This window comes from Leptosomus discolor, chromosome 8, assembly GCF_034619465.1.
Source record: "Leptosomus discolor isolate bLepDis1 chromosome 8, bLepDis1.hap2, whole genome shotgun sequence".
In the NCBI taxonomy this organism is placed as follows: Eukaryota; Metazoa; Chordata; class Aves; order Leptosomiformes; family Leptosomidae; genus Leptosomus; species Leptosomus discolor.
In genome coordinates this window covers 4860353-4887575 of record NC_141398.1, presented here as the reverse complement: position 1 = coordinate 4887575, position 27223 = coordinate 4860353, and the positions used below count along the sequence as shown (strand labels likewise).

The 27223-nt window shown below is 42.6% G+C and overlaps 1 protein-coding gene across 1 annotated transcript; it reads right to left on the bottom strand.

Annotated features, from left to right (window-relative positions):
• Positions 1–100: 100 nt before the first annotated feature.
• STX17 (syntaxin 17) lies at positions 101–27223 on the bottom strand. Its single transcript, XM_009954444.2, has 8 exons — positions 27211–27223; positions 25873–26054; positions 17356–17421; positions 8640–8859; positions 3352–3470; positions 3217–3267; positions 1118–1204; positions 101–514 (listed from the first exon to the last, which is right to left on the bottom strand). The coding sequence occupies exons 2-8, from the start codon at positions 25993–25995 to the stop codon at positions 275–277; spliced, it is 906 nt and encodes a 301-aa protein (XP_009952746.1). The 5' UTR covers positions 25996–26054; positions 27211–27223; the 3' UTR covers positions 101–274.

Here is a 27223-nt window from a genome sequence, read left to right as displayed (position 1 = left end):
ACGCCGCGTGCAAGTTTGGCGTGAAGCGCCTGTCGCCCATCGTTACAGCTGCGCACGGAGCTCACCTAAAGAATTCCTCATTAAAAGTTACCCACGTGAATTTGCGAAGGACTGCTGTCACCACGTCCGAAAAGCGAAATTCTGGCGTTACCGTTGCACCCCTCCCAAGGCAAAATTCACACACCTCAGCCGTGTGTGTGTAAAGCATCAGGCTGCAAGTCTGTCGTCAGCGCGGCCGCCTTGCTTTTGTCCCTCGTCGGAATGAGTCTGTCCTTCAGCTGGATTTTTTGGCACTTTGGCAAGAAAGCTCTGGACAGCTGGAAGAGACCTGCTCGATCATTTTTTGCTTTCTTCTTTGTATTAATTTTCCACCTGTGAAACCCAAAATCCCACCACCAAGCGCAGCTGCGATTCCTGCCACTTTGAAGCCTGCAAGGAGACCGATGGGACCCCCCACCACTCCGCCAATGACTGCACCTGCCACGGGCAGAGCTGCCAGCTTGTATTTCGCAGCCTGTAAAGGGGACAGAAAAAAGAAAGAGTGAGTTAGGGTGCTTGCCTGCGGCGCGGTGCATTTTCCCCTCACTGCTCTTGGCAATGACTTGAATGCTCAGTGATAAATAAGCTTTACAAATCAGTGTTTTAAAAAAAAAAAAAAAAAAAAGACGATCTGCCATCCCACCTGTACGGCAGAATGTACTGAAAACAGTTAAAATCGAGCGCTCTCAGGGCCGCAGGGCTGGCTGGTTAGGTGTGCTGCCCGTTACCTGGTCGCCACCATTAAATCACATGAGGAATGGAGAAAAAATGCTCAAGAATTTTCAGTAACGTGCCTGAATCTGGTTTAGCATCTTCGCAGGTAAAGCAGAGCAGCACCAGAACAGCCTAAAAGAAAGGCCAAAAAACCTACAAATTTATTTCCTAGTAGCCTGGCTATGACAGAAAATTACAAGAGAGATTGATTTTTGTTTTTTCCCTGCTACCTGTGGGTCATTTCTTCCTTATTTCCGTAATTGCTGGCTCCCTCGGCATTAAAGACGGCAGATCAATCGGGTTAATACAGAGGGCTGCTGGGAGGCAGAGCACCATTGATTCGCCAGCGGGAGCAGATCCCTACCTTCCCCAGGTTTTTGGTTCCCTCTTCAACATTCGCAGCAGCGCTGTTGACGTGGTCTTCAATCCTGTCAATCTTCTCCTGCTGAGACTAGATGCAAAGGAATTAGGAGTGAGGTAACCCGCTGGGAAGCAGCAGTGAGCCACTACACACCACTTTAATGCCTGTAATCAGGGCCCCACAGCCGCTTTCATCTGCTCCACACCGCGGCCGTGCAGCCCTAATGGTGGTTCATTAACAGCATCTGATAAACCACGCCGGAACGACAAACTTCCTTCAAAAAAAAATCTGAACTATCAAGTAACAATACGGTGTGGGTGTTATACGACGTGTTGCTGCAGTTAGAGAAAACAACCCCAAACCAGACGATTTCTCAGGCTTTTCTGTGAATAGATGAACTCGCGTCCCAAAGGGAAAAGAATCCAAACTAGCCTCTTGGTTGCCTGCCGAGTTTCACGTTCCAAAAAAACTCTGTAACGAGCATTTCTAAGATCAGTACCAACTCCAGCGTACCAAGCTGCACCAACAGAGCTAAACAGAAGTGTTTAGTTACAAACACTGACTTAGCTTTACAAATCCAGTGGTGACAGTACTGAAAATACATATGTGACAGGACTGAACACCTACTTGATGCTGCTCTGTATTTTATGGTTGGATTTTACAAAAACCTTCCCTCCTTTCTCCAAATGCAGTCAGGTTCCCCTTGCAGTCTCTCCCAGAGAACACTGGAGCAGAAGATAAAGGGGTTTGTTTGTTCTTACTTTCATCTCAGCAGCACCCAGGCTGGGTTTTGTCCCAAAATAACGAGCTGGCTGATGCTCAGCTTACAGCAAAAGGCATCGGGAACTTTTTTCTTCTTTCTAACTCAGAAACTGCTGAATCCACCAGCTCTGGTATCTTCATCTACTATCCCACCCATGCACTTCAGATCCGTGCTGTTGTAGCTGATGATGCTTATGTGTAAAATCCTGAAAGTCCTGGGAACTCCTTCTTTTTAGCTTAAGCTGCTAACATTTAGGCTACCAAATACAAATTTTTGCAGTCCCTGTCCAGCCCCATGAATCTTAGTCGCCTTTTTCACACACGTGAAGCAGCACCAATTCAGCAGGAAGGATAAAAGCTGATCTATCCCAACTAACCCACCAGCCAGGAGATTAAAGAACTCTCCTAGGAGATGAGAACGGTGGATTTAAATTCCCTGTGGCACAGGAAGAACTGAATGCTGGGAAGGGAGCGTGGACGATGGAGACCTTTCGGCAGCTTTGTGAGAGCAGCGAAAGGGCGTTGTAAGGGCGAGGGAAACTTCAGGTTTTTCTAGTGCTCCTGATTGACAAAAAGCACCTGAGAAACACCCGCCCTGCGCAGCGAAGGCTGTTGTCAGCACCACGATTAGAAAGTGTAGAAGTGACTGGGACCTGGGTAGAAGCCTCGTGGCCGAGGGCACCGGCTGCAACGTCAGTAGTTGCTCTGATGACGAGGACTTAGGAGCGATCACCAGCCCTGGTGCTGAAACGCCAGCCTACTGCCTCCTCAAAAAGCACCTTGACGGAGCCTGAACCAGCAGCAGAGCCACAAAGGTACTCGCAGGGATGAGTCACTGCTGTGGGGAAGGCAGAGCTGTCAGGTTTCTAACCAGAGGGGGCAGCCGAGTAGTTCAACTACTACTGCTGAGCATTCCTCCTCCGCTGGCGCTCGGAAAGCGAAAGAAAACCTTAACCTCGCTGCTAGACAACTATGTGCAGCACCTACCGCTCGGGGAAGTACCTAATGTGCCAGCTTTGAGACTAGTTACCATCGGTCCCAAGCAGCACAGACGGCACCTCCCTGCAGGCAGCTCAGCTCGCCGTGGGGAACGTGCTCTGCCTCTCCCGGCGTTTTCCTGAGGTCCCTAACGGCGACTAGGATTGTGTAATCTTCACTATTGGGCGGAATAAATTCCCTTAATTCTGCTGTTCTGTCACTTTGATCAAGTGGCACGAGCTCAGTCCGAGTTCAGGCTACGGGCAGAAGTATCGCGCAGCTTACCACCCCCCCGGCATTACCCATTTGCCCTCTTTGTGCACAAGAGCCCAGCTAGGGCAGAGTGCAGCATTGATACTTACGCTGACCAAGACAGAAAACTCAGTCACCAGCTGGCTAAGCTGAATCAAGTCCTACAAATAAAAACACAGGTGTTATTTTGTAATAGCTGCTAAAAACAAGAGCACCAACGCGGCAGGAAGGGAGTTCCAACGTACCCCTTCTAAAGTCTCCCAGGACTCGGCTGCGTTTTCTTCCTGAGGTATTTTGGGAAGGCAGGAGTAGATCTGGATTAAACTTTGGGAGCCATCCTTCGCTTCCAGGTTATGTAAAGTTTCTGAACGAGAAACGTGATGTTGATAAATAAATGCACTGAATCAGATGCAGGTGACGGGCAAAAGTTTCTCAAGGCTAAATTGATATTTAATTCAAGCCAAGCAACAGCCTTGAAAATGATCGTATAGGGAAAAGTCTTGCTCACAGCACTAGACAGCTTCTTAGAGGGAAGTTATCACCAAAGAAATGGATTTCTTTCTATCAGCACACTTTCACAATCAGTTCTGAGAACGATGCTAAATTATACTCCTGAAGTAAAGGTCAGTTAATTAATTTTGTATCAGCCGAGCTAAGAAAACTGAGCTTGGGACAAAAACTTTTCATTTACACCTAAGAACACCGCGCTTCCCAAACTGACCAGGCCGATCTTCATGTTATGATTTACTGCTGTGCTACCGGTTTGATTTTCAGCCCTTTGGGACTAAAAGAAGCCGGAGGAAAAGGCTTTCGAAGTAAGAGCAGTGCAAACCACGTGCTGCGCTGTGAGGATGAGGAGCAGCTCAGCAGCGAACAGGAGATACTCTCCGGTATCTGCCTGGCCGGAATGCCTAGAACAAAGTACGGGGGAAAAACCGGGAGCGAGAGGCAGCGAGGTGGCGTGGGGGAGAGCAGAGACACGGACAGGCACGCACACCCCCCCTCTCCCCCAGTCACAGAGCCCAGCCTTGAGCCACTACAGATGTAATGGCCACGTGCGTAACGATGGGCAGGTAATTAAGCGGTAATAAAGAACGAGAACAAACAAGTTTGGCTGCTCCATAGAGGAAGGAATAGCTCGCGAGTAGGACAGGCAGACTGGAGAACGGATGGACGCAAACACAGCGCGAAGATCGTGTTAACTGAGACAACTTCAGCTTCTGAAGGACGGCGGCTCCTTCAGTAGGACACTGCTGTTTCCTTCCTTGGGAGGGTGGTACCAAGAGAAAGCTTATTGGGGAAGAGTGGGTAGGAATGTCTAACGATACTGAAGTGTAAATACTGCATCAAAATCTTCTTTAGAAACAATGAATGTGCCAAGGTACTACATTAATATTATCTCACTGTTACTACAACAGATATGAACAATGGAAAACGAGTAAAAGTAATCACATTCATTAACAAAATCAGTAATAGTGCATGCTTATTCATGGAATTAATTTAAGACACAATAAAAATGATACATTTTCGTAACATTTGGCTGTTTCTCAACGTTTTTATCCCAGTATTTCATAATACATTAAGGACCTCATCTTCCCTGCTCTCAGATCAACAGCAGTCTAACATCAGTGAGGCCGATATTCAGCCATAATTACTAAGTAGCAGAGGAACAACGATGGAGGAAGCGATTTGGGGGTTTATTTTGGGCTTGGTTTTCTTTCTACTTATTTCTACCCCTTTTCCTTTAAGAATCGAGACATGGCAGGCACTTCACCTTCTACAGTCACCTTCCAGTACATATTTTTGATCTGTAACATCAGACTAATTAATGTTACATACTCAGTTCCAAAATATTGCTTCTCCCTTTTCGACATGATTAATCATATACCCAAACGTGGGCAGTTTTGGAGAAACCAATTCTGCTCCATATTCTGACACTTCACATTGGTTTTAAGTATTTTATTCTGTTTCAATCCTTCACAATCCTACTTCAAAATCAAGTTTCTTCTGCCAAGAAAAGCGTCCTCTTCCCTGATCAGCCACATGCATGCTGAGTTGGTTAAAATTAAAATATCCACAATCCAAAGGCAAAAAAACCACATCTCGCTAAGCGAAATTGCCCCTTCACAAATTATGTTCCCTGCTCTGTGTGTCCTTACCAGTCGACAGTGACCTACTGCAGAAAAGCACATCCTTCAAAGTACAGCAGTGATACTGAAGTTCTGCATGACACGCATTCCAGAGAACTTGAAATTCTAAGTAGGTTTACACCGTTGGCAATTTCTAGTAAGTAAAAATTAGTGGGGGAAAAATCCTCAAGAGAACTCTTTACTCACTTCAAAAAACTAAGGTAAAGAGCGAGAAGGTGAAGTCACATTTGGGCTGAAAGTATGAGTAAGAAATTTATATTCACGAGTTCACGTTTTATCAGGTCTAACCTAGTTTAATAGAACCGCGAATGGAAGTGGCTCCACCAGTTCACTTACGGCATCTCCACAGAAACGCAGTAATACAAAACACCGCTGCAGATTTCATAGAGCGGCTTCGCACCTCATTACACTCAAGATAAAAATCCAATGCTCTGGGAGATTCAATATGTTGCTTAAAAGATTTTCGTAATTTTAAAAGTGGAGTCGCTTTTGTTAATATTTATTTAAAATGCAATTAAATTCCATTTCTATTGGACCTCAGCTGAGGGCGGCGAAGGGGGGCAGGGACTACATCATATCACCGCCATGCCTTCTAAACGGGCGATTTGAATTTGTAAACTCCTTCCTTCTCTACCAGATGGGAAGCAACATGCCACAAAGAACGGGCACACTGAAGCTCCTTTGATTACGATCAGCAGCCAAGATTTGCTTTCAGGACTGCAGCCTCCAAGCACAAAAGAACAGGCGATATATTGCATCTGTGGCGGCAATTCAACAGAGCCGCTTTCACGGGGAAACCTGAAAAAAAAAGAATCTGTTTAATTGTACGTAGGTGTCTGCCTGTCTGCGTGCTTCACTGTAAAGGGGGTGAATTATTTCCATACCCTTGAGCGGACTCGCAGGAGCGTGTCATTCCGGTAATATTTTTCTCTTCTTCTCAGCCCGATCTTTCTGATCAGTTTGGCTTTCTGAAGTGCTGTTCGCTCAACGGCCTCCATACTTTAAAGGTATTTCGGATTACAAAAGCAGTGCTGTTCTTTGAAATTAAACTCTAGTTCCTATTCACCACCTCTGTGACTCTTCGCAAAGCAGGAAGCCGGGACAAGGCCTTTCCACTGAAATACCAGAATGTCCTGAGGCAACCGCGGAAAGTTACCAAAAGGTGAGATACTGTAAATTTAGTTCTGATGGTGACAGAGAAAAGCTCACAAAGAGCCTGAAAGTAATGGCTAATATGGCTGAAGGGGATCGCTGAATACCAGAGTTCCCTATTCTAAAACTCAAAGACTGAAGACAATGAGCTCCCCCCCCCCCAAAAGAGATACCAACAAATTCAGCAAACAGATTAACAGAAACTGTGGGGCAAAAGTTCCTGAAGGACGAAGGACTGCAGAAGAGCTGGCAAACGCGCCTAAAACAGGCTATACTGAAGATGACAGCAAACTGTCCTGATGCAGAGGAAAAGGTTTCAGCAAGAGCTCTTCCATGCCCTGGATATCAAGAATTTTACACGCAATTAAGAAGAGTACAAGGAATAACGGTAAGCATGGGAAGTTAGTATCAGAAAGACTAGGACATAAATTGCAGCTAACAAGGGGCATGAACGGTAGCAAGAAAGTTTCTAGGAATGCTTTTGAACATTGAGGAAGACGAAGTGTAAGTGTATTGCCAGTTAAAAAAAGAAAATAACAGCTAGAGAAAGATTAAGTCAGTCTTTATATGAACAGGTAGCTGTAATCAAGTACTTGATGCAAATAATTGAAACAAGACAGAAAAAAAAAAAAAGGATAGGCTGAAAGACAAAGAGAACAGGTTAAAAATATTTAGATGAGCTGGATCTATTCAAGTCCTGAGGGTTTGATGAAATTCACCCTAGAGCATTTAAGAAACAGTCTCTGAAAGTTCAAGCATATTTCTGAGGACTTGAATAAGGGAGTCCCAGAGGACTGCAAGAGAACAGACTCGGTTATCAGCTTCTGAGAACGACCGAAGGGGAAGGAGAATGCAGCAAATCGCCAGACATCGCAACCCACAAAGATCTTAGGACAAACTACCGAAGGAGCAATTACAAGATGTTGAAGGTGTTGAAGAAGTCAAGATTCATGTGTCAGATGCCAATTCAGTCTTTGGTATTGGCCTTCCAAGAAGATACAAATTTTGTACGATGAGGGCGGTGAGGTGCTGGCACAGGCTGCCCAGAGAAGCTGTGGCTGCCCCCTCCCTGGCAGTGCTCAAGGCCAGGCTGGATGGGGCTGGGAGCAACCTGGTCTGGTGGGAGGTGTCCCTGCCCATGGCAGGGTGTTGGAACTAGATGGTCTTTAAGGTCCCTTCCAACCCAAACTGTTCTGTGGTTCTATATTTGATATATTTTGATGTTCCTAAGGCTTTCTGATACTCTGACATTCTTGAAAGCAAGCCCAGTCTTCAAATCTACGTTTCTTTACTCCCTGTTCAACCATTAGACTTGCTAGCTTGTTCATCACACTGGGAAGAGTTCCTGTAGGTCTTCACGTAGCTACAAGAAGGGTCATGACATCCAATTTGATGGCAGCTTCTTCTACAATGCCACTGACTGAGAATACTCTCTCAATTTGAAGACACGTAAAATTTCCAAACAATTTTAAACAATACTGCTACTGCAGCAACTAATTACTGTTATGCGGAAGGATTTAATCCTGATGTAACCAACTTTCCTCACAGATCATTCGCAGAGAACACGTAGCTGGTACCATGGCATAATAAGGGCTTTCCCCTGAAGACAGGATGGTAGAACAAGGAATGAAAGACGTTTTGTACAGAAAGGAGGGAAAAACAGCAAACGTGTCTGACTTGTAGCACGTTACAGTGTGTTTTCAAAATCTTTTATTTAAATGGATTTATACTGTTTTCTGCTTTCTTGCTAGTTACCAAGTTAAAATGCTCCGGGAAGAGATGTTCTCCTTTATAGGGAGCCTTGCTCCTCTTTGACATGTATTTCAGCAGCAGCAGCACATTATACTGTCTGTCATTACTTGCACACGATCAAGTTATTTGCGGGGGGGGGGGGGGGGGAAAGTAGTGAAGCTACCTTGAAATGTGAACGTAAGATTCTGCTTCCTATGAAGAGTCTTCTACTTCAAGATCCAAGGCTACGAGATCTTTCTCACGGGAAGCCACAGCTACTTAATTTCTTAAGATACTTAATTAGAGCATTCTGCACTTACCAAAAACTCAGTCACAGGTCGTGAGGAAAGTGTGGTGTAGGGAAAGAAATCCACTTCTTGATTAATAATTATTACTCAACTGAAATCTCATTTGTTTACTTCATTTATAAAAGGTCAGAAAAATTGTGGACTGGATACGATGACATAGATATCATAGATACAGAAATGAAATTCTACTACCTCCTCCTACGGTCACAGATCTGGTTAAAGAGGCATCCTCCTGTCCTTCCAGTTGCCTTTTCAGTTCCTCTGCAGATTCAGAATGGAGCTGCAGGAAGTCTTTTATGGCAAATGAAGCTTCCTCTTTAACGGGACTTATCATTCTCTGCAGAACCGGGATGTCTTCCTGTCGCACTCGCAAACAGAGTTTCTCCATCTCTCTCATATTGGCACGGAGTTGCTGTAACAGTTTTCAGAGTTATTTTGTAGCTTACTATGCAAGAGCACCAAACACCTTCAGCGGCTGGGAGGCAACTATCATCTTGATTATCTTTAAATAATCGTAAAAACTGCCATTTCTAAGTTTGAATTAAAGAACACCCCACCCGCAAAGGCACCAGGTTTCAAGCAATCCCTGCATTCCAGGTCACCTCTCCTCTACATCCATTTTCTTTTCCAGACCGCGCTGTCTGACCCGCAGCTCGTTCTCCTGCCAAAGACGCCCCCAATCGCTGGAAAAGCCCGTGCCTCCAGTAACACAGCGAATCCCCGCCTTGAACCCATCCTGGGTCTCCCAGACTCTTATTTTGTCACCCAGTGCTATTCCCCGGTCTTTTGATACTGCTCTTGCAGAAGAGTCACCCCATAAAAACCACAGCGCTCTGCAGAGAAGGGCCTTGCCCTCCCTTAAGGCAGCTCAACCCCAAGATGATCCCTTCTGAGCCAAGGACCCACCTCCTACCCTTCCTAAGGGAGATGGCAGCGACCCCGGGCAAGACAGCGATTCAGCCACCTCGACCAGAGCTCAGCCCTCCCCGCAGCGGAAGGCACCTGCGCTTCCAAGCGCTTCTTGCTCCAAGGTGCCGCTGCAGCGTAACCAGCTCGCTAAGTCTCTTGCATTTTTAATATTCTCTTGTGAGCTCGCTCCGTTCTTTTTCTATAAAATAATAATCAGGGGCGGCAGCTCCCAACACACGAGACCCCAACAGTGCAGCACCATACTGGGACATAGTGCCGAGCCTTTCTGGACTTTCCACAGGGAAACTAAGCTATCTGCCCCAGGAGGGTAAGAACCAAAGATCAAGGAAGAGATGGTGTCTATTATCTTCTCCAGTGAACTAATTTACCCACAGCACCAGCCAATCGAACACAAGGGAGAAATATTTTTGAAGCCGTTCCCATCCATATTTTGATTTTCTTGCTGTCAATTTTACACTTTATCCACTTCTCCAAGAAAATAAATCAGAGTGTTTTATTTTGGGTTTCAACTGCAGTACTTAAAAACTTCAGTCATTACATGCTGAATTAGTTTCAATGTCTGTGATCAATGTAGGCCTTTGCCAAAATATTCACACAAGTTGAAACAAGTTAAAATAATATCCAAATAAAGTAAGTGATTGCTTCTCAAAATTCGCCTTTATTTTTTTAATAATAAGTGGCTGTGGTTGTTATAGCACTTCAGGATACAATCACCTGCAACCCCCAGCTACCCCAAAACTAATTTTGTAAAGACAACTTCAGGGACAAAGGAGAAGGATTACTTTTTTTTTCTTTTGTGATATTTATATTCTTTTTTAAGAAAAAGGACGGACATGTTTGATTGGAATATCAAATAAAACAGAAACATTTCTATAGGTACAAGAGTTTTGAGAAGATGTAAACTATTCATAACTAGCAAGAAGAGTCTGTGGGCAGGCATCTCCTGTGAGATAAAGATCTATCTACAGCAAAAACAGAGGGGGGTTTTTGCTGCCTAGGCTTTTAAAATCTAAAAATGCACACAACTTTTCTTTTTCTACAAATGAAAAGAGATTTATAGTTTAAATTACACCACTTACTGTTTTAGGGCAGACTTTGTATCTAATTACAAACAAAATAGGACTGTAATAAAAACAACATTCATTGCATTACATTATAAGTTGATATAATAAATTGTATTATTAATTGCACTATTTACCAATTGTTTTGAATATTCTTCTCACAGCAGAACAAGAGAACGGCTTAACACCAGTGAGTGATTGGAAAATGAAAGGTTTTCTTCAGTAATACAAACCAGGTTCAGGCAATGCCTTCGAAAGGCACTACTGCTTACCTGGAAAAGCAGGAACTAGATGGAACTTGTTTTATTTCTATACACTATTAGAATTAATTTTTTTTTAACATGTATGAAAAAAAGTAGTAGAAATTAGAGAAGAAGGAAATCAATTCAACAACAAACTGAGGTAATGCTGCATGAGCCACATTAGGCAACCAAAGAAAGAACTATTGATTTGTAAAAACCATTTGTCAAATCGCTAAGAGTATATTCTGTTGTATGCCTAAATTAAGAGTCCTACTAGCCAATTTAGGCTGCGTTATTTAAGGCTAACCCCAGGTAAAAACACTGATTAACAATAAGGAAAAAAGGGAGATACAAAAAATAACTTTGTAAGCTATTGAGTTGAATTAGAAACATGGTACCCAATAATTTTCCTCGTACAAATCTCATTTTAATCTACCTTGCTCTTCCCGTTCTCTTCCTCCCGTGGTCTGCCCGTAAATACTGAAAAAGGGAGAATGTCTTCACTGTCCTAGTCCACCACGTGCCAAAACTCTCGATTTATAAAATCCTGGGATTTCATTTAAAAGACAAAATGGGACTATCTAGACACAACATTTAATTATCTATTTTGAGAGAATTACATGCAGGGGACCGAGTGAAGCTGATCCTGCTGTTTTGTTCCAGGAAACCGAATTATCATTATCCTGCCTTTGCCACAATGGAGACACAAAACAACATGCCAAACAAAAACATGCTGTGAGACAGTGACAATAGCGAGATTGGGATGAGCTAATAATGTTTCCAAAGCAGATCCTATTTAAAAAAAAGAAAAAAAAAAGGAACATTTCCCAGTTGAAATGGAGTTAAAACATAGCTCTGCTAGAGATTTGTACCACTGCAGCTGGGGCAAATTGCCAGTATGACCAGTGCACGAGCATAACGAAGGTGGTTACTGGGCAGTGACCAACATGACCGCCAACTTGCTGCTGGAGTGTTCAAAAATCCTGAACAGAAGCTTCAGGAGATACAAACTACTCCCCTGAAGGAATGGCTAAATCAGATCCTGGCTTTCACTGCTCATTACCACCTTGCTGATCAAAGAGAAATATTTGTGAGAAAGAAGATGGAGGACTCCGATGATGGTATTTGCCTATTTGGTGAAACATCACTTTAGTACCTCTTCCTTTGTGGTTTCAGAGGGAAGACTCTTGTTCCATTTACTGTCCATTAAACAGAAGCAGAACGGATTCGGCCGAGGAAGAAAGGTAAGTCCCGCTGCGAGGAGATACCTCTCAGGAGCTCCCCAGGCGGTAACACGATAAATGTCATGGATGTGTGAATGACTGTGACTTCTTTCCATAATCATTTTAATGGGGCAGAGTTTAATTTCTGGGTAGAGCATGAGCATATATCACACTCTTCCCACCTGTTTCCACTTTTAAGCCCAAGCTTACTTGGCAAGGAAGGCAATACAAAGTTCTGTTTTCATTTATGGGAACTCCTGAGCTACGAACTCACCAAATTCAGCCCAAAAGACACAGAATTTTCTCTATAATATTTGTAATTTTGGACTGTTAGCTTCCAAAACTGAGTAACAGTCTTTGTTTCAAATGGCTTTCTCCACATTGACATAAGGAAAAACTTTTTCCCTGTGAGGGTGACAGAGCCCTGGCACAGGCTGCCCAGAGAGGGCGTGGGGTCTCCTTCTCTGGAGACATTCAAACCCCGCCTGGACGCGTTCCTGTGTGACCTGCTCTGGGTGGTCCTGCTCTGGCAGGGGGGTTGGACTGGATGATCCTTCCAGGTCCCTTCCAACCCCTGACATTCTGTGTGATCCTGTGTCATTCTCACAAAAACTTAAGAAAATAAAGCTGGCGAAAACCTGGAGAAGTCATCCCTTCACAGCACGACCTGCTGTCCCTGTTTTATTGCTGACAGTTGTTTATCTAATCCGGTCTTCGAAGGACTTCTTCATGAAGAGCTACAACCACCTTGATAGTACACTGCAAGAGTTCATTACCCTACTTGCTCTAGTGTCTTCCTCACGTCTACCAGAAATCCCTCTTGCCTCAGTTTAAACCACCGTTACGTGACCATTCTATCCATTTCAGCCCAAGGTCCCAAAGGGCTTTATCGGAGTAAGGTTCACCGACCGACGCAGAACTGTGACAGGGACACAAAGCCTGAGCCCAATTTTTCTAAGTGTCCATAAATTTGGAGGTAAGTCTGGGAGATCCACCAGGATGGTGGATTCACTATATTATGTGAACAAAGATAATGGGGTTTATTCCAAAAACTAAATGGGAAGTGGCATCGTTTTCACAAGGACTGTGAAAACTCTATTGACTCTATCAACACATCCAAAAAGGAAAGACACAGAAAAGTCCCACATAATGAAGCTGCACGGCTCTTCCATTCTTTTCAAAATCTTTACAAACAAACAAAAAAAAAAATCAAGGATAAATTCTAAATTTCTATCAGAATGTAAAATACAAAAGGAGACAAATGAGCCAAAGGAGGGCTTCCTTTGAGCTTTTTTTTTTTTCAAATCACCATTGCTGAAAATGAGTGTACACGTCTGTCTGTTAAGCTTACCTTACTACTCAGCGCACAGTTTTAAATCGGTAAGAGAAGGAATTATGATAAGTATTCATCTTTTTGAATGATCTTTAAAATCCCAAATTATCTCCCCATATTCTGCTCCACCTAAGTGGTTCACGAATGTGACTTCCTCCACTGATGTCTTGGACATACGAGAAAAATTATAGCCTCCCTAAGGAATTCAGAAGTCTTAACAGCAATTTTCAGCAATCCAATAAACCTTATTCCTACAAAAGAGTAAAAATTCTTCATAGTTTTTCAGTATTTGTTGCTCAGAGCAGTGATTTTTCTTCACTAAGTGACAGCCAAATTTTCAAAGAAACGTAACTTGATGAAAAACAGACGCCCTGTGCAACCAATGCTGTTACAACTGAGAAAAAGTGATGGATGACGACAGAGGCGGCAATAACGGAATTCCTCTTCAACTGCAGGCGAGTGCTTCAGCACTGACCCAACGTGAGGCCCCCAGGCACCAGGATAAACACCGGGTCCACATGGCTCCATCTTGTACAAATGTCAAAGGGCTGAGATGAGACCAAAACTCTTGCAAAGGCAGCAGGGACTTGAGCTGTGGGGTTATTGCTACGTTACTCCTGATATCTCCGCCAGTTATGGAAATATCTGAAGTCCTGTCTAGGCCCCCAGCCACAACCACCTGAAAATGGCAGTGTAAGTACCTGCTTCAGCCACACATCCCTGCCAAAGCTGGTGTTCCTGGACCGCTCAGGAACTCCAGCACTTCACTTACTCTCTCTCCATCAGCCTATACTGCTCCTAACCCTACCAGCTAGCTGAATCATGCTCGTCATGCCATTATCCCACTCACCATCCTTCTCTTCTTCTTCTTCTCGGTTGCATTATCATTAAATGTAGTGTCACGTACCTTTTCCAATAGTTTAAACTCTTTATGCTGAAATAGTACATGGACGACACGGGATCTGTCATGTCCACAAATCAGTCCCTTTTTCACTCCCATCTTCCAGGCACTGATCACAGCCAACCCTCCCTCCATTCTGCGTGGTGGTGTTTTAAATCAAGAAGCAAACAGCACCTCCAAGCAAACCCCCCCCACCTCAAACCCTCGCAAACAGAAATACTATTTTTAAGGAAGTGCTGCAGTAGCTTAGCTGTGCAAATGTAATGTTGCCTTCACCTGCCTTCTCTGGGCTTTGTTCAAAGCAACGTCATGAAGGATCTATGTTACAAATTCCTTGGCATAGGTCAAAGAAGCTCTGAGTTTCAGGATGTATTTACCCTACAGACAGGCACAGGCTGCAACATGAGCTTATCTCATACCCCACTTCTCGTGCTCTCCTGGTATATTTGCGTAGTATTCCAGAAAGATACTCGATTTGCAGACTGCATAATTTTAAAGATGGCACAGAAGACATGAGCCACACAACTAAACTCTGAAGATTCATGCAAAGGAGAGCTGATTGAAAACCACCTTTTACTTGTAAAGCATTTTCAGTTGAAATGGAAATCATAAAAGTGAAAGCGAAAAAAAATAGATTAGCATTTTTCAAGCAGCTTTCCAGGTTAGAGCAACACAGTGGAGAGACCACGTCTTGCCTAGGGATGTTTTCAGAACACGGTCTCCTTTTGAGCGCTGGATGCAGACTAACGCCTGATCATTCATCCACGGTATTTTTCCTTTTATTGTTGGATGCTTTATATCCTCTCTAGTAACTGCAGGATCCTTCTTCCTCTCACTATGAATATGATCAAGGCAGTCCTTCAGCGTTACAGCACAAAATACTGCCACATCATTGAAATCAGCTTAAACCTTGCAATAATTAACTAATTGTATGGGAAAGTCAGCATGCATGTGGGCAAAGCCTAGCAAAACTGCGTATTTAATCAGGCCCTAACATTTTAAGATGTCCACGGACCATCCCTAAAAATGAAAATCTACAAGAGCACATCGGTAAAAACCAACAGACAGTATACAAGAGCTATTTTCTGCCTATTTCTGACAGGGTGCCATCCTGCCCTATACAAAGATTTCCCCAGTTTCTTCACTTTCCTTTTTAGAAGTTTTTAACGTGGCATCCAGTCACCAGAAAGAAGAGGTATCCATTTATGCTCATCTATACTTCTATTATAATTTTGACCATCATCAAAAGTACAACAGAAGTAATTATTCTGGGTAAACTGAAAATTCGGAAAAATGGCTAATTATGTGCACATGGATTAAATGTAGAGTGGCTGTGCATATATTTGTCCAAAACCTGTGGCGGATGCCTTGGGTCAATATTGACTTAGGGATTCCTAATGTATTTTTACAACATCTAATTTTGAGAGCAAAGTGTGTGCTGCAGAGAACATTTGGTATCACAATAATTAATCTGATTTCTTCGCAAACAAACAGATCACAAGTCCATTGGTAAACATTTAAACAGCTTACAGCAAACACATTCTACATGTCATATAATTTATTATCAAGTACTCCAGACTCCTAACTATTTAATTAAAACAAAGAGCCAGTCTGCTCCTCTTGCACGGACCCAGATACTTATTCTGTTCTCTGGGTACCAGAAAGTGAACCACTTTAATGGATAACTTGCATACAGACCTAAAAGCAATAACCATTAAATAAAACACAAGAAAATCTCTTTTGGCTGAAAGTGAAAATGGCAGGCTTTAGGTTCAAGACGAATGTTTCTAGAGAGAAATATGAGGTTTTATTCCTGAAGCACTTAATGAATTTAAAACCATCATCTCCAACATGACGACTTTTTCACTAATTATTGATAGTTTTTATCTTGCCAAACAAATGATACTGATAATAAAGAGTTCCAAGAGAAGCCTTTCTTACCCCTCAGATGTGAGAACAGATTAGAGCACAGCCACAAGCAAACACATGCTTACCACACCACACCTGTTCGAACCCCATTGTTTTGACAGGACTTCCACCTCTGGAAGACTCTTGTCGATATTAAGGATAAACTTACATTCAAACTTCAAAAATACTTGGTGAAAAATCAAAATAAACATTCAAAACTCCAAATAACAGAAAAATCAAGAGGATTTCATACATAACATCTTATCAACTGCAATAAAAAAGCTCATTAACACCCTCCTTTCCTCAAAAAGAAGAAAGATAACTCCAGCTCTGCCTACTGTGTAATACTGTTGTTCAATTGGGATCAAGTTCTTCCTCCCAAGTATTTTTTTTTCCATTTTTAGTCTGGCCGAATTTCTCGCAGGAGTCAGGAAGGCATTGCAGCAAACACGGGAATTTACAGCGTTAGAATTATGAAATACAGTGGTTCAGGCCTGCGCCACCCCTGCCGGCAAGGGCTGCTTGTCTGGGTGCCACGTGGGTCACAAAAGGTTTGTTCTAGTAAAAAGCCACGTCCCTCCTCTGAACAACACCTATGAAAACCACACAAGATGCCTCTCCTGCTGGCAAAGACACGTCTGGCCCCAGAATTTTGCCAGTACAGCATGCCATAACAGTCGCTGCCGTGTCTGTGTCAGCAAGCTTTGCAGTGCAGACCTGCGCTGTGCGGTTTTCCGTGTCGATAGTTGTCTTTGGCTGTGTGCTACTCAGCGGTGTGAAAGCTGATGTCTGGCATCAGCCTTTGCAGGATTTCCATCAAAACATGCCTTTTTTTAGAAACAGATGTGAGATTCCCCGTGTGCTGAGTCATGGGTGACCACGTATGAAGTCACTGAGATGATGCCACGCTGACACATGTATCTGGTATTTCCTCCTTTGATGATTTATGCACCTGACAACAGACCTGCACACCAGACTAGTAGGCCAGATGTTCTGCGTTTGGTCTGAAGCCACGCTCTCTAATTAACAGTATCCCTTATTGCAACTCCTGTCTTCTAATTTAGTAATGTAAGAGGGTAGTTGTCAAAAGACCAGAGTCTCCAAACTTCTCTTTGTTCAAGAATCCTGAAGCATTTCTGCCTGTATTTGCCTCATAGGACACAATTAGGAATTCCTCACCTTTTAAACGAAATAAAGCAATACCAGGTACTTGTCAAATCCACATCTCCAGGAAGATCCATCCCCGAGGTAACCAGTACCATGTATGTAATTTAATTCCATTAATATCACAGTCAGTTTAATCTCCTTACCTGAACTGTTCGTCCTGCATTGATGTGCTCTTCGTGCAACCTGTCCCAGAGCCTGCACCTCTGATACTAAAACAAAGGAAAAATACGCCATTTAATTGCTATTTTTAACAACTGGCTATGCAGAAAAAAGGAACCTTCAGTAACTCATCGCTTTAATTTTCCAACATTGACAGGGAAGACACTGAGTCACAGGCATTGCTACTGCAAAATTAGGGAGGTAAATGGAATTTATTTCGTGAATAATTGTGTAGAATGTACTTTACTGAACTGCAGATCATCAGGGCTTCAGCACCAGTTTTTAACAACAAAGAGGTATCGGAGCATCCTGCTGCTGCTGTGGCATAGATCACGTGGTGGTCAGTAAAACAAAGGGCAGGAGGAGGAAAAAGGAGCGGAACAGGGGATGAGCAGTACTGGTCACAGAGGACAACGAGGTACCCGATATTATTTACAAAGAGAATTGCATTCCTCACACCACACTGTCGTCTACACCGACACTTCCCATTTCTATATGGTTACAAACACAGTTAGGAGAACCACCAGGGCAGGTGTGGCCAAAGACCTGCAAATCACCACATATAAACATTTTAATCATTAAAATAAATCAATCCCTGCTATTGGCAGTTGACAAAAATAATATAAAGACATTATCATGAAAAAAGTAGCGAAACAGTAGAAGCTGTGATTCCTTGAGTACGTGCTGAAACCGCCAAAGAACGCACTTACAATGCTAGAACAGAATCATAGAATCATTCAGGTTGGAAAAGACCATCGAGATCATCAAGCCCAACCATCAACACTACCAAATACACCCCTAAATTGTTTAAATAACAAGACAAAATATTTGCCATGATGTGAGTTATTTTTATGTAAAGTTTAATGCCTTAATATGCTTTGTTACCAATAAAAAACTTTATCTGCAGCCTACATCTTTCCTTCTTTTCATAATCCTAGAGGCCACGACAGCAAGGATCACGAGTTACTCGGCTTTGTAAAATACAATGAAAAATCTGAAGTTACTTTGTATTTTCAAAGAAAAAAGTTTTTTCATGTTTGGCTTTTGTAGTGCTATGGAAGAGAAAAGGTATAGTGTTCAATTGAGGCAGATTAAAGTGATTTTTCTAGGAAACCAGCAACTTCTGCATAAATTATTACGCCATTAAAATTACCATTTTTCTTTAAAATAAAATGGACAAAAAAAAAAAATCTGTGTCAACAGCAGATCTTCCAATTCAATCATCCCTGAAAGAGTACCGAAACGGGAATTTCTGAGGGTGGAACAGGAGCTTGGGGACAAATTACCTTTTCAATTTCATCTGACTAATATACTGTCCACAGACCAAGTAATAAAAAAATCCTGTTTTCCAATTAAGATCAAGAAGAATTCCTCAGGAAACCTTTATTGCTCTTTATAATTTCTACTAGAAATGCTCCCTACATTTATCTGCTGTATGCACTGAGAAGTTTCATTACCTTGCTTCAAAATTCCTACTATGCCAGTGATGACCTCAAAGGATCCCATGATTTAGTACACCCAGGGCAATGATATTCATGTGGTCACAGAATTCCTCCTCGGGGACTTCTCTTTGTCACCCAACACAAAGGAAGCCCTGCTCCTGGGCAATGTCCACTCTGGGGGACTCAAGGATAGGAAACCTTGAGAAGAGATGGTGCAGACATTATTTATCGTTAACAAATACATGTAAAACTAAGGGAGGCCCATGAAGTAAAACCACCTCTGGAATCCCAACCTGTCAGAGCGGGTCCAGAGGAGGTCACGAAGATGCTCAGGGGCTGGAGCAGCTCCCCTGTGAGGACAGGCTGAGAGAGTTGGGGTTGTTCAGCCTGGAGAAGAGAAGGCTCCGGGGAGACCTTACAGCGGCCTTCAGTGCTGACAGGGGGCTGCAGGAGAGGTGGGGAGGGACTCTGGATCAGGGAGGGCAGTGATGGGGCGAGGGGTGACGGTTTCACACTGAAAGGGGGGAGGTTGAGGTGAGATATTGGGAAGAAATTCTTCCCTGTGAGGGCGGTGAGGCGCTGGCACAGGCTGCCCAGAGGAGCTGTGGCTGCCCCCTCCCTGGCAGTGCTCAAGGCCAGGCTGGATGGGGCTGGGAGCAACCTGGTCTGGTGGGAGGTGTCCCTGCCCATGGCAGGGGGTTGGACTAGATGGTCTTTAAGCCAGCCTTCCAGCCCAAACCGTTCTGTGACTCTGTGATATTTAATTGTAATGGTGCTATAGCCAAATAGTTTGTATTCCACATCAGAAATACAAAACATAAGGTTACTCTTAGACACACAATCTCTTTTCCTGTTCTCTTGAGAGGTCTCTTTAGAAAGAAATCTTCACGCTTATGCTTTGGATTCCTTCTGTTTGTCCTTGAGAGTACCCAGTGGACATGGAAAGAACTCAAAATTTTTCATAATATCCCCTGCATTAATTTTTGTAGCAGGTAGTGCTCACCAACATTTCTAAAAGGCCTACTGTAAACGTCTTACACAAATGTACGCGCTCTGATGAAGACTACAGTAACTTAACTTCTCATTTTGTCACCTTTATGTATCTTCCCACAACAGCAATGGTCCCCAGCTAAGGTAAAAAGTGTTTCACACAACATCCCTTAACTTTGGCAGTGTCACAGGAAATGAAAACTGAACGCAACAGAGAACAGGATGCCATGTCTTACAGAACCTTTTTTTTGAAAGATTGTTGCTGTCACCAAAGTTCAGGGCAGCATGCCAAAATCTCCACCTTCCTGCAGTACCATGACAATTGTTTTCATCTAACAGAAAGTTGTAACTCTTTTGGACAAGCATGCATTTTATTCCCTTCTTTAGAGTGAAAGGCCGGCCAATTCAAGAACTCTTGGAAAAAAACAAGGAAAGAAAAGAAAACAAGTTGAGAGAACTGATTTCTTAAGGATGTCATTTTTAAGTCTTCAGAAACTGTTATATGGGAAGTTGGACTCTCAAATAGTTGAGAAGCAATGGCGATGGATTTATGGTAGCCACTTCCTCTGAAAAGGTGTACTCAAGGTCAAATTTCATTATATATTGATTTTATAGTTTCTTCAAACACTGATTTAGTAGATTAATTGTTTGGACTATCTCTGGAACCTAAGGTTTAAATCAATATTCATGAAATGAGGTTAGAGATACTGCCTTCATCATAAGTAAATAATGTTGCTGCTCTAAGCAATTTGACATAATTAGTGATTTTTGCTTAAAAGTAGCCTGTAAAATAAACAGGATCAGATCCTACAAAATTATCCTTTTACCTCTAGGGATGTTTGGTTTACACGGCTGAAAGTTAATTTTACAAAAAGTATTTTAGAGAAAACCATTCAGGCTGCTGATGCTGACAGCTCCTAAAGGTACTGTAACACATTCATTATGGCTAAAATGCACGTAAAAGACATAAAATCCAAGTTATCGTGGAAGTATTTCAACCAAACCATTGCTTGTGTTCTGATAATCTAAAACTATTAGTGACAGATTGCAAATTTTGATTTGCCATCATTTTATTCTCACTTTCTCATAAATCTATCAGTAGAGTAAACTTTGGAATATTTATAGTTCTTACAGTCATAAAAGTATTTTAAAAAAAAACAAACAGAAACTTTCAAATTTTAAGAACATTACACTGTGTGTGGACTTTTTAAAGAACCTGGCATTTAGGGACTATTTTTATATTCAGATGCATTATTTCTCATAAATGTCTGTCTCACATTTTCTGTCAATACGCAGAAGTTCTGAAGTCTTCAGTACTGCCGAACACCTTCTGGTACAGTTACCAATTGTTTAGTTAAAGGTTTTATCCACAGTTACTTGTTTCTAATAATCACATTAATTACTAATTCAAATATCAAATCTGCCAGGATTTATACTGTCTAGGGATGCAGAAATTTTTAACAGTATTCTGAAATCAGAAAGACAAATCTATACTAAACGTTGCTACGACTTCTTGCTTTCATAAAAGTATTGCTCTAGCGGAAGTGCAGTTAACACTTCAATTTTAAGAACTATGTTTACACCTACTTATGGATTCTTCTGATATGCAAATTTTATTACACTGACTGAACAGATCATTCATAATGATACCATCAACCACCCAGAAATGCCCAAACCAGATACTTTTACATTGCCTCAGATTTTTGCATTCAAAAATATAAAATTCAAGTACTCAATAAAGCGCCTTGGTATTTCAGTGTGGTCCCTGAATGCCATTCCAGAAACGCTGCAGTCTGTATTGCCTGTAACTAAGCTCTGGCCAAGCACGGGCTTCTCTGACAATGCTTTGAACAAAATATTACATCAGAGCTAACCTAAAGACTCATTTTATCCAGAGCACTAAAGCCTTCTGCATTTTCTTGCAATGATCTCCTCTTCTGTCTGCAACACAAGGCTGAATTAAGTGGGACCTATTTCACCCCTTCCCTGACACCACGGTAACACTGTCTGGCAAGATGCAGCGTGACTATTCTTTGCCTAAAAACATAGATGATTTTCAGCAGGATCAACCAGTAACTGGGTACCCCTCCTCACTGACCAGGTTCCACAAAACACAGTGATTCCCAAGATCATCTCTCACGCTGGCAAGTACTACACAGGGCAGTAACTGAGCACGTCTCTGTTTCTCATCCCCAGCACCTTTTGAAGCTTCTTGACAGGGTGTTTATATACTGAAATGAGGGAGGTTTTACATATATGAACCAGGCTTAGGAAAGAAACTATTCAGCTGTACAAAGTAATACCCTTCCAAAACAAAAATCAAGCAGCGTAACAGTAATGCCCATCCCCTCCATCATCTCTCCCTAATTACCGCCTTACTCACATCAAAAGCTTCTCTTCACCTTCAAAGTGCAACCAAACCATCTGTGTACCCCTGATGTGCCCTGCTAATCACTTCCCATTCCGTACTTGCAGGTCAGCTCCCCCCTCCCATCAACGGACTACCTTTTTCCAGTGACCACACAATTGCTCCTCTCAGGTAAGGCTGTAGCTTTTCTGACACCCTTTTGTGGGTGCACTCACAGCCCAGAAAGCCAATGGCCTCCTGGGCTACATCCAGAGCAGCGTGGCCAGCAGGTCGACGGAGGGGAGTCTGCCCCTCTGCTCCGCTCTGGTGAGACCCCCCCTGCAGGGCTGCGTCCAGCTCTGGGGGCACCAGCACAAGACACACATGGACCTGTTCAAGCGGATCTAGAGGAAGGTCACGAAGATGCTCATGGGGCTGGAGCAGCTCCCCTGTGAGGACAGGCTGAGAGAGTTGGGGGTGTTCAGCCTGGAGAAGAGAAGGCTCCGGGGAGACCTTACAGCGGCCTTCAGTGCTGACAGGGGGCTGCAGGAGAGGTGGGGAGGGACTCTGGATCAGGGAGGGCAGTGATGGGACAAGGGGTAACAGTTTCACACTGAAAGAGGGGAGATTGAGATTAAACATAAGAAATTCTTCCCTGTGAGGGCGGTGAGGCCCTGGCACAGGCTGCCCAGAGGAGCTGTGGCTGCCCCCTCCCTGGCAGTGCTCAAGGCCAGGCTGGATGGGGCTGGGAGCGACCTGGTCTGGTGGGAGGTGTCCCTGCCCAGGGCAGGGGGGGAGTTGGAACTAGATGATCTTTAAGGTCCCTTCCAACCCAAACCATTCTATGACTCTGATTCATTAACTGCATCACTTCATTTCTGGATGCTTTCCTCAAGACTCTGAAGAATGGCATGCCCCACTGCTCCACACTCATTGATGTTACTGGTGTTAACTGGAGTGCCGCCCTGACGATGTAGTTTTTAAACGTAATTTTAACATCAGCCAACTACAGACCAAAAATTCTACCTCTCTGCAACCAAGAAATCCCTCTTGGTGGATTATGGCAAATGCATGTTCCTACCATGAGCAGATGTGCAATTTCTGGTTAGAGAAAGAAGGGAACAACCTAGCTACCAAGTCTGTCTCTATCTGAATGAAACAACTTGCATGGAAAAGCTACTATTACGATGCTTTCCTCCAGGCACATCTGAATGCCGTCCTCTTCCGCATTGCCCTTCACTAGTTGCCCTTCGCTAGCTCTATGGCCACTGCCAGGTATGGGCCATGCACACCAACCCCTGGAGGCTGTACACCTCCACAGGGCAATTAACAGTCAAGGTTCCTTCCTTCCCCATCGTCCCATCAAAGAGCAAGCTAATACTGGCTCCTCTGTACTCTGGCTACAACGCAAAGTCAACTCAAATAACTGTTCTTTGTGAGAGAAGCTGGAGAACACAAAGCTGCTCCTGGCCACTACAGAATGGGGCTGCTGCAAACTGGATGAAGAAAGAAACCAATGAATCAGTTGGCATCAGGTAATGTAATGAATTACACAAATATGGAATAACAAAGAGCAAACAACATGCTGTGCCTGAAAAAACATGATCATCTCATTCAGAAGTTATTGCTTCAGGCAAATATTACACTAATACACTTCTCAGTTTGTGAATATTGCAGTTCATATCCTTATGGTATCCTTATTACACCCTTACCAGGAACGAGGCAAATTATTATCTCCCATCATTAGTTCCAGCAGCTCCAGGTCTTCCTCCATCCCAGTTCTTCTCTTGTCCCATGGTCAGACACCATTTCTCACTTTCACTTCCCATCTGAGGTACTCCTTCACAGGCTCTCCCCACCCAATTCTTTCTCCTTTATTCACATAGGCAAAAAGTTTCCCCTCGCACACAAGTAAGGGAAACTAAGAGGATGAGACAGTGGGGACACAGAAAGATCATCTCCCTGTTTTCATTCTCAGATTCAGGAACAATCAAATTAGCAACTCCAGGAACGAGTTCTGCTAATTTCTAAGCACAGGAGCATGCCTTAGTTTTGGGCAGATCTTTAGCAACCTTCAGCTGGCGAAGTTCAACCAGTATCTACTGAGTACCTGCACGTCACTTTTCAGAATTGTACCTCTTGGCCAAAAAACAGCAGATTTTTAGAGGCACAACAAAACGTACAGTCCGGACAAAGACCACTCCACAAAAACACCTCAAGCGTTCCAACATGTCACTGCTTTGAAAAGAAATTATCACTAAGCTATTAATCACTTACTACCACTTAAACTAAGCACTTCTTATTAAAAGAAATTACTATCACTTGAACAACACATTATTTCCTGACTATGTTCCCAAAACCAAACACATGAATTTATTTTCCCTTCTCCCCCACCCCCAAACTATTCGAGGCAGAAACCTGTAACGGAAAATTTCATCCAAAAGGTGACCCACTTGTTAAAACTGCAAGAAAGTTATGTTAAAAATTGTGAACAAATGACAGCAGCCAAATGCAAAGCAGTTTCAACAATATTATTATACACACCCTTCAGACCACACCTTTCAGGAAATCAAAATCACATTCACCCATTTTCTCCCAGTTTCTTCATTCCTTCCCATGGTGTTAAATAATGTAGATGGTTGTCCTACACCATCCAGGTTCACATCTACGTTTGATTTTACACACTGTCAATAAGCCCAGTCAAACTAATACTGTGCACAGCTCTTCAGAAATGTGCAGAACTGCACACTACTACAGACACTCACTGTCACTGATTTTCCTGTGGTGGTAAGGACAATCTTTTCTAAACAAACAAGTCTTGTGTGGTCATTTCAAAACTTCCACCACAATGTTGATAGTATGACTCTTAAGTGTGTTTCTGAGCCACTCTTTTTTTATTGTTGTCACCTGTTTTAGTACATCTCTTGCCACCTTCCTCAACAAACCAATTTCTCTGTTTCCACAGGCTGTATCTACACTAACAAACAGATACTGAGAATGTTTCAAGTCTGAAATCTGGTCATCTGTGCTGCTGAATTGTCAGACCTGTCCCTGGCCATGCCAAACAGCTCCCTGACATCCAGAGTTCCTGAGAACAGCTAAGGAGTTACAAACACAGAAGAGAGGCTGTTCCCCATTAGCAACGTGGGTGCAGCCACCCTGTGTTTTGCAGAGTACGAGTATTTGGCCGTTTCATGCCAGTCCTGGGCATGTTTATTTTACAGTACAGGCATTGCCACAGAGAATTTAACTACTTGGAAGCACATTCAGTTTCATGTCAAGTGTGAGCTAATGTCAACAAGAAGCATATAAACATGCTACAACTTTGATACAATTCTTTTTCTATTTACTTAATTCCATCTCTGTTTCTCTCAACTCAGTTTAAAAATATACACAGAAAAAGGCAGATATAAACAGCAAGTTACTCAGAATGGTTGGCAGCGAACCACTGTGACTTAAAAAATAAAGAGCATTTGGCTGCTTTCCTTACAGTACCTTTTCACCACCAAACCAGTAATATTTCTCACTCTGTAGACTGACTAGTTACTACCAGTGTAAAGGCCTTTGTACACACTGAATCACCAGGCAATACAGAAGTTTCGCTTTTAGCCAAATTGGAATTAGAGCGTTTCATAATCAACTTTTCATCGAAATCTCCATATAATCTTCCAGCGTGACTGCTTCTGGAAAAAGAGCTACATTAGTAAAAAGTGAACACTAACCTTCTCAATATTTATTTGGTGTTTTCTTAACCTTTCCAAATCTGTTGGAATTGCCACTTTAATGAATTTCTGAATGGCAGGTTCAATTCGGCGGAGTTTAACTTTTTCGTCATCTTCAGACATCCTAAAAGAAGGTTTCAAGTCAACACTTGTCCAGTATACCTTCACCAAGGCAGAAACCCCTAAAAACCAAAGAATTACAGCTTAGAAAAATGTCGTAATTTAGAATCACTTTAAAATTAAGCAAAATAAGGTAAATCAGTTTTTCCAATAATCACATTTGTTCCAAAACCACATTCGAGCAGTACTAACTACTTAAAACCTAGATACTGTATTCACATTTAAATGTATTATCTCCATTTATTTGCTTTGGGGATCATTTTTCACAGGTAAAACTTAACATTAACAAAAAAAAAAAAAAAAAGCTGAATAATTAAGAGAGATGCAAACATGGCATAATGACAGACAGGAAGCCTTTGAAAAAACCTTCCAATTAGATGATTTGTTCAATCAGAGTTCAAGTTTTGCCAACTTACATTCTGAGTCATCTTAAAAAATTGTAAAACATGTCCTGAAAAGACACCAAATAAAACTAATTTTGGAAGTCCATTTCCTGGAAAGATTAAGAGCTCCTTAATGAAGATTTCACTCCAAATTGCATTTGCCCCCTACTGAAAATGACCAAGGCATCACCTAACAAAAGGTTTAAACAGGTTGCTGAAATATTTGCGGGACCAGTAGGTACACGAGCAGCCTGAATTCTGTTCCCTGCATATGCATCGAACATAACTTGAGTTTCACTTCTCTAAAAAGAAAGACGTGTAGAACTGTATATAACAGCATTTATCTACACAGCATATGAGTAACATAAAGGAATTCCATTATGCTGAACGCAGACAAGGGGAAAGAAAAAAATATTGTGAGATAATTTTGTAGTTTTAATACTGTACAAACAGGTTATTTAAATGAGATTTTCCTCCTGTACACTCCCTTTTTTAACAACAAAAAAAAAAGTTGCATTGCAGACACATATGAGAAAGTTGTGTCACAAGTGTCAGTAAGAAGACACGAGCTAACTTTGTTATGAAAGTACCTGTGCTACAACAGCAGCTGCATCAAAACGCTTCCCCCGATTTTTCCTCTTCCAGTAACCAAACCAATTTAAATTAATTAAACTAGCATAATCCTCCTGGTACAGGTGAGGCACAGCAGAATGCAGGAGGTTAAAAAAATATCCCTCTTCTTCACACAGCCAAACATATTAACAGTGAAATTAGACATCCTTTTTCTCACATCGAACTATGGTGTGACAGCGTGGAGGGAAGGTTTCGCTGAGACCTGAGATTCGTGC